The sequence below is a fragment of the Danio rerio genome, chromosome 12, assembly GCF_049306965.1.
Source record: "Danio rerio strain Tuebingen ecotype United States chromosome 12, GRCz12tu, whole genome shotgun sequence".
Classification (NCBI taxonomy): domain Eukaryota; kingdom Metazoa; phylum Chordata; class Actinopteri; order Cypriniformes; family Danionidae; genus Danio; species Danio rerio.
In genome coordinates this window covers 36,906,149-36,915,000 of record NC_133187.1, presented here as the reverse complement: position 1 = coordinate 36,915,000, position 8,852 = coordinate 36,906,149, and the positions used below count along the sequence as shown (strand labels likewise).

Genomic DNA, 8,852 nt, shown 5'->3' with positions numbered 1-8,852 from the left:
ATATTAAAAAAACACCCAGGTCTCCACTTTTGCATAGCCTCTTTTTTTTTTTTTACTTATCCCTCAGGTTTTTCCAAACTTTTACAAAAACTTTCCTCCTTTCCCACTGCTGTTGCAATTTCTAGCCAGGAAATATTGGTCATCTGGTTATCCTTATGATCACGCATGGATGGATCATAAAGATTACTGTACAGTCGTACCTGTTTTGGACAAAATCTCTTCAAAGTGTTTCATATTCAACTCAAATCAAACGCGGTACCACACGAACTGTTCACCCGAGTCACAAAAAATTCTGTGAGCTCCGCAAGTCAAAATCATATTGTGCGCACCCAAAGCAAACCTCCGCAAACACATTGATGACGTCACATGCGCCATGCACACTGAGTTCAATAACAGAAAGCTGATTGGCTATTGCAAGTTGGTCTCATTTGTAGTTGTAATACCGCAAATCACAACTGGACTAGTAAAATAAAAAACTACAACACAACGAAAACCAAGCAACAACAACAAAAAAGAATTTAAAAGAGCATTAGATGTAGTGTTACATGGCCATCAGAAAAATAAGACCTGTGCAAAAATATTTAAGACCTAGAACAGCAAATTCAAGACTTTTTAAGGTCTAAAATTTTTATTTTTAAATTTTAGACTTTTTTTTGTTTTGTTTTTTCTTGATCCAGACCAAACAAAGCAAATAGAACATTTCTATAGTGAACACACCCACAGTAACATTGACTTAACTGACTTGAAAACAGATCAGAATTTAAAATAAATATTGGTTCTGACTCCTTTTTTATTAAAAAATGCAATTTCACACGACTGAACAAGTAGGCAATGAAAAAGAAAAAAAGGCTAAATACTCCTCCCCGGGATGGTTTGATTCAGACAAACACAAACACAGTGGGTTTACCTTTAAGACGAGAGTTTCCTGAAGTAAACAGCGCTAAACTTTATAAAGAGCTTATTTCCCATTCAGGATTCCATCGCAGAAAAAGGGCACAACTGTCAATCAAGGATCAGTGCTTCCCAAAGAGGGTTTCCATGGCAGCGCCACAGGGAGTCCAGAAGCGGAGAGGGGATTACAATCCACAATTACACCAAATTCCTCAACTCCATTCTCTCATAATTCTATTCCGCTTTCTGCATTAAACAGCTTTGGTTTAGTTATTTTTGTTGAGCACTTTAAAGTTAAAGCGAAAGTTCACCAAATAATGAAAATTGAGTAATTACGTACCTGATGTTGTTACAAAAAATATAGCCTTATTGTTTTCAGACCACCAAAAGAAAAATAATAAAAGAAAACTCCCCCTTTAAAAAATAGGCACATTTTGCAACAGGTTTTGCCAATTTTTAATAATTCAGCAGATCTACAGGTTTGTAGATTTTCAGTGCTGCTTTTAAAGAGTAGGTGGCATAACCTGTCATATTAGCATTTTCAAAAATGATACACAAAACTAAGTCATAGTCAGGATTTCTTTCAATAATGTATTAAACCTTAGTTAGTGTCCCTTTTTTAATGTTTAAATGCCGGTCACTCTTCAAAGAAATGGATTTGTTTTATTTTTAGGTTAACTATCCCATTAACAAAAGACAACATGTGCACTATTATCATAGCTTCATATTTAAAATTCTTGAATTTATATTTTCTGTTTTTATTTATACATTTTAGGGATTGTAATTTACTGCAGTGTACTGTAATTCTAGTATTTAAACAGAAACATTTTCCATTGCATTTTCATTTAGTTCAGTGTTCCTAGGTCACGCAAGAGTAAAATAATAAAAAGAAGAAGAAAAAAAACACCAATACCAACCAACCTATTTGTATACATAATTTATACAACATTTACATTAAAGAAACAGAGCTGGACTATATTACTTCCAGAAGTAACGAATGACTTCTCTGCTTGGAGGGGAAAAAATAGGAAGAAAAGGATAAAGTAGGTTTGGGTGGTTTCAAGAAGCAAACTGTATTACAGCAAATATGGGTCAATTTTGAACTTTGATTTCAACATGAAATATTACACTTTAGATTAATATAATAAAAACTAAACTGTACTTTGAATTTTACACTAGATAACTGATGTAAGAATATTGCTATATTTCCATATCTGGCTTCACAGCTACAATATAATAAAAAGGTATGAAAATCACAGTGAAAAACATCACAGAAAAAGAATATTTCTCTCAAATCTCTTTAGGCTTTTACAATGGCACTTCCTTCTAACCCGCTGTCACTTCCTTCAGACCCAAAGGTTAATTGGCATTCAGCTCTGCATCCCAGTGCAATGCAAGAGACTTCCGCTGCTCCCTGCGGGGATCTTTTGAGTCTTGACCCTTCAGTCCTGAGCTCCTCATTAATTTATAAGCAAAGGTAATTAAGCCTATTAAAAACTGCCCACGGTGCTCACCTTTGCACATCTGGTGTCATGCGTGCTCCAAACCTATTCTCATGAAGGAAAGCAACTCTGTACACATTTACCTGTCTGAGGATGCAGAGCAAGTAGCGGGGATACAGAAGACCTGCTGAGCGCAGCTTTTTCGATTAAACCTGTTCTCCTTGGAGTAAATACATTTATCAGTGCCTAAACAGCATTTCCAGGAGTCGTGTTTGTTGAGGCGAATCAATGTGATTTTGCCACTCTACACATTTCTTTTTGGAAACCTCGTCTCAATAAATACACATAAGGTCACGAGAACAGAGAGATAAATGACTCACGGCAGGGACTAGCAGTTTCTTGACCTCCTCGACGGCCCTCTTGAGTTTGATCTCAGCACGGTTCTGAGAATCTTCCACAGTGATGAGGACGTGCAGGTCTTCGTTCAGATGTTCCCAGTTGGGCTTTCCTCGGTTTTGTTCCTCCTGTTCAGAAAAAAAATGGAAGAAATGTTTGAGAACGAGGACTGAGCTCTATTTAGAAATGAATGAAGGCATGCAAGTTCATTTATGTAAAGAAAGAAAGAAAGAAAAGAAAGAAAGAAAGAAAGAAAGAAAGAAAGAAAGATCCAAAAGAGAGGGGACAAAACGATAGCTAGACAGACAGACAGACAAACAGACAGACAGACAGACAGACAGACAGACAGACAGACAGACAGACAGACAGAAAGAACGATAAAATGATAGATGAATAGACAGACAGATAGAAAGACAGACAGGAAGATAAAAAAGATAGAATGATAGACAGAGGGCGGTTGGATGGAGAGATTGATGGATGAATGGATAGAAAGATAAAATGATGGACGGTCAGACGGATGGATGGAAAGACAGACATAACGATAAAATAATAGAAAGACAGGCAAATAGGCAGAAAGGTAGAATGATAGACAGATGATGGATGGATGGATGGATGGATGGATGGATGGATGGATGGATGGATGGATGGATGGATGGAAAGATAAAATGACAGACAGACAGATGGACGGATAGACAAAGATAGAATGACAGGCAGACAGACAGACAGACAGACAGATAAATTGATAGATGGATAAAAAAAGGCAGATAGACAGACAGATAAAATAATACAGAAGGATGGATAGACGGAAGGATAGATGGATGGATTGAAAGATAAACAGACAGACAGACAGATAAAATAATAATAAACGGACGGACGGATGGATGGACGGACAGATGCATGGAAAGATAAACAGACATACGGACAGACAGACAGAACGAGAGACAGACAGACAGACAGACAGACAGACAGACAGATAGATGACGGACGGACGGACAGACGGACAGCAGATAGATAGATAGATAGATAGATAGATAGATAGATAGATAGATAGATAGATAGATAGATAGATAGATAGATAGATAGATAGATAGATAGATAGATAGATAGATAGATAGATAGATAGATAGATAGATAGATAGATAGATAGATAGATAGATAGATAGATAGATAGATAGATAGATAGATAGATAGAGATAGATTTGAACTCTTCAAGTTGCAACACTTCTACTAAGAAACACAAAAAAGCATTGGAGGAGTTTCTGAGCCTACACAGGATTTTAAAAAGACAAAAAGGCTAAAAATAAAAGACACGGACAGTCAGAGAGGAGACAGGAAATCATACTGAGAAAGGGGTTTGGGTGGGATTGGGAAATGACTTGTGTCGCCTGCATAAGCACCACTGGAAGACGCGTCGCTGCATGTGCTCAAACCCACCAGGCCACATTTCTAACAAGACGTGCTTCAAAAGTATTTTCCAGTAGCACTTTTAAAACTTTGAGCATACAGACCACTTCCTGTGATTATGCTAAGCTTTCATTTCCATGGAGACTTTCCCAGACTCTTATTCCAACTGTGAGAGTTACACATGGACGTAACATAAAACATCAACATTCAACATGGACGGAGACAAGTTACCGACAGTTTTTCTCCGGGTTCAGACCGCCAACAGCATTGCCAACCGGCTGCCATAGAAACAGGGTGTTCAGGCCCAAGCATTGAGCCTTATTGAATGCATTGTCTCCAGCTGGGGTTTTCATCACAGCGGGGCTTATGTTTACGACGCAGAGCTCAGGCCTACAGAACAATCAATTACTGTGAACTCGCTCGCTGCTCTCTGAGGTTCCCACTTCAAGCAATCACAGACATCACCTCGACCTCAAGGGTAAAGTTTGAACGAGAGAAACAAAGACATAGACGGCCTGGCCACATCCTTGACCGAGGGACGCCAGTCTCAGATCACAGTTGGTGGCATTGTATTTGCTAATAAGTGGCTGCCACAATCTCAAAATAGAGTAATTAGATGATCAAATATGTGCATCCGATAAGGCTGCAGTCTTGCTGGTTATGGGCTAATAATAACTGTGATTTTGATTTTTGACAAAGTCTAAGCAGCAGCACAATGCATAGAGGTCTACTTCTGGCCTACTTTTGGTGGTAGGTAGTTTTGTGCACAACGCAGCAATGTGTAATAAAAAGTTGCACTTAAGTACAACAGCTATAGATCAACAGCGAACGTTAAAGGCCAATATTACACATGCTATAAATTACAGAAAGTTCACAATAACGGGGCTTTAGCAAGCTTGCTTAGATGTTCACTACCTGACAAAAGTCTTGCCCTGTCAAGTTTTAGCAACAACAAATAATAACTTGACTTCTAGTTGATCATTTGGAATCAGACATGGCTTATATGAAAGGTAAAGGCCTCTAGGTTACACTTAATTTACCAAAATAAAACATGATCATGCCTTGATTTTTAATTATTTAATTAAGACAGTAAGATCTAAACTTTGCTTAGACAAAAATAATCTACAGTACAGTATATAAACTCATGGTGCAGTGGAAAACTAATGAATATTGTGTATGACTCACATGTGCTTAAAGGATTGCATTCATACATCTCTGCAATGACTCAAATAACTTATTACATTTTTTCTCAGTCGCTTTGGTGCATTTCTCACAACACTATTTACATTTGCCCAACAGTTAATGCATTTCTCAAAACAATTAGTCATTTGTGCACATCCTAGTAGCAGTTTCTCATTCCTTCCAACAAATTGCAGATGCTTTTGGACATGCATCAATTGCTTTCCTACAACTCTCTGCTGTTTATAACATTATCATTTGCATATGTCATGTCAGTCAAAATTAACTAAACTTGTAAATGCTGAATAGTCATTCCATATAAAACTAACAGTCCTCATTTCATTAATTGAGTCATTACATACAAAGATGTTGAACTAGTTGTCAAAATCTGTCTAGCAAATTTTATTTAAAAAAAAAAATACAATTTTTATTTTCCTGAAACTGTCTTCTAAATTGAACAATGTCATGAATAATTTACAGCCCTGTGTATGTTGTAGGTTCAGTTCTAATATGTACTGCAATATTTTTGACAGTTGTGCACAGCTCTACCTAAAGTTTGTTTGTTGTAAAAAGGGTGTATTTATTCTTCTGCACAATGCTGTGAATAAATTAGAATTGCAAAGAGAAAATGCAGTAAAAATGTGAAACAAACATAATCTGTCTTGCACTCAGATACCTCACTAAATGCAGTGATGTCTAACATATATAGTATATAGTGCTGGATGGATGGATGGATGGATGGATGGATGGATGGATGGATGGATGGATGGATGGATGGATGGATGGATGGATGGATGGATGGATGGATGGATGGATGGATGGATGGATGGATGGATGGATAGAACGATAGACAGACAGACAGATAGACAGACTGACAGATAGACAGACTGACAGATAGACAGATAGATAGATGGATAGAACGAGATAGATAGATAGATAGATAGATAGATAGATAGATAGATAGATAGATAGATAGATAGATAGATAGATAGATAGATAGATAGATAGATAGATAGATAGATAGATAGATAGATAGATAGATAGATAGATAGATAGATAGATAGATAGAACGACAGACAGACAGACAGACAGACAGACAGACAGACAGACAGACAGACAGACAGACAGACAGACAGACAGACAGACAGACAGACAGACAGACAGACAGACAGACAGACAGATAGATAGATAGATAGATAGATAGATAGATAGATAGATAGATAGATAGATAGATAGATAGATAGATAGATAGATAGATAGATAGATAGATAGATAGATAGATAGATAGATAGATAGATAGAACGATAGAATGATAGAACGATAGACAGACAGACAGACAGACAGACAGACAGACAGACAGACAGACAGACAGACAGACAGACAGACAGACAGACAGACAGATAGATAGATAGATAGATAGATAGATAGATAGATAGATAGATAGATAGATAGATAGATAGATAGATAGATAGATAGATAGATAGATAGATAGATAGATAGATAGATAGATAGATAGATCTAATGCTTTAATTATGGCAAACACCTTTCACAGTTTATCAGAATAACCTTACTGTGCATTCATTTCAGGAAATGTGACAGTAAATCTAATTTAGTGAAAGAGAACAGATGCAGATGGCTTCTCCATTTGACTCCTGACTTGTTTGCCCCTGGCTGTAAATTTCCTTATTTTTCTCCCGTCCTCGATTGCCATCATTTTTCATGACATTTATGCAGACATTTCTCTCTGCTGTCAAAGTAGCTTCAGCGAAACAGAAAATAACTCTGCAGAACACCACAGGCCTTGATGCCTTCACAATCCAACATTCGTTGTTAGCGCAATACTCAAAACACTTTTCACAGATTTAATTTTGACATGCTATTACGACAACAGCTTTCCGCACAACCCTACTGGCGGCTGTCAGAAGACAATTATGTCAAACTTGAGGAAACAGCTGAGGTTTTTATAGTCTGCTCTGCACTTCCTAGATGTGCAACACCTCGTCTGGCTAAGAATGCTGAGCCACCAGTCTGCTTTACAGTTTAAACCAACAAAACAGCCTCTGATGTGTTAGATATAGGTTGTGCAATCCACCAAGTGTGGTGCTTTACCCGAAGCATCTCAGGTTATTGTGTTCCATTAATTCCCCATTAATCTGAATCTCATCAATGGCTCAAACACAATATTTCACTATATGCTTTTATTGTTTTATCTGCACATTTGTGTAGGCAGTGGAAGAAGTTACACAGCGTAGAATAAACTCAGATGGAATAGATTCAAAAGTCTGAAAGGGAAAATAACGTAGTTTTTAGGTGATTTTTATTATGCAAAAAGGAGATGAGTTGATGATCTGACTTGGTGTGTGGGAGTAAGAAACAGATCTGACTTTAAGACTGTATAATGTAGCAAACAGAATTACATACACAATCTTTGAAATGCACAGATGTCATTAAAACACAAGATTTATCAGCATTATCTTTTTTGCTCCTGTTATTTGTTGGTTTAAAGAGCTGTATTTTTGTAGCATGCCTAAATTGCACTCTAAAAGTCTAAAAACTTTGGCAAAATTGAATGGGATAAACCACTGCATGAAAGTGAAAAAGTATTCCTTGAGCTTGAAAAACAGAGCATTCTCCTTTCTCTAATAACACTCATTTTCATTTTAATGCGGGCCATTTTTCCTCTGTGTCAGGCAGCCTTGGAGGCAGACAGATCTTCTGCCTCTCTGCTACAATTGGGAAGGCCATGCAGACTCGGGCTGGAATTCCATTAAAGTGGAATTGCCTGGATTTTGTCTCCTTCCATTTGGCATCTATTAGTTATGCAATGGCACAAAGGTAGTATATGGACTTCTGCATTGAAGAATATGCAGCAAGACTGAGTGCACAAGCCCTTACCATTTAAGAGAGAGAGAGAGAGAGAGAGAGGGAGAGAGAGAGAGAGAGAGAGAGCAAGAATAGATATATGGACGAGGAAATGGACAAATACATTTTAAATAGCAAAAGAAAACAAAAGTTAAAAAGGCAGAGAAATATAAAGACAAAAGAAAACTGATAAGACAGTGCATACAATGAAAGAAAGAGGGAGAGTAAGAAAAAGGGAGAGAGAAACAGAGAGAGAGAGGAAGAGAAAGAAAAAGAGAAAAAGGGAAAAAGAAAGAAAGAACAAAAGAATGAACAAACGAAAGAAAGAACAAAAGAATGAACAAACGAAAGAAAGAAAGAACAAAAGAATGAACAACCGAAAGAAAGAAAGAACAAAAGAATGAACGAACGAAAGAAAGAACAAAAGAATGAACAAAAGAATGAACAAACAAAAGAAAGAAAGAACAAAAGAATGAACAAACTAAAGAAAGAAAGAACAAAAGAATGAACAAAAGAATGAACAAACAAAAGAAAGAAAGAACAAAAGAATGAACAAACGAAAGAAAGAAGGAACAAAAGAATGAACGAACGAAAGAAAGAAAGAACAAATGAATGAAGAGGCAAAAGAAAGAACAAACAAACAAACAATTAAATGAAAGAAAAATACAAAGTTAAAAG

At 36.8% G+C, this 8,852-nt stretch overlaps 1 protein-coding gene across 7 annotated transcripts in view; it reads right to left on the bottom strand.

Annotated features, from left to right (window-relative positions):
- Positions 1–8,852, bottom strand: part of qki2 (QKI, KH domain containing, RNA binding 2) — a 70,576-nt gene that overhangs the window by 18,857 nt on the left and 42,867 nt on the right. For all 7 annotated transcript variants that reach the window (XR_011017329.2, XR_012387512.1, XM_021480038.3 and 4 more), the window contains 1 exon segment: positions 2,714–2,857. Coding sequence is in view for 5 of the 7 variants with exons in the window: in XM_021480038.3 (XP_021335713.1) it covers positions 2,714–2,857 (144 nt within the window). In the remaining 2 variants the exon portion in view is untranslated.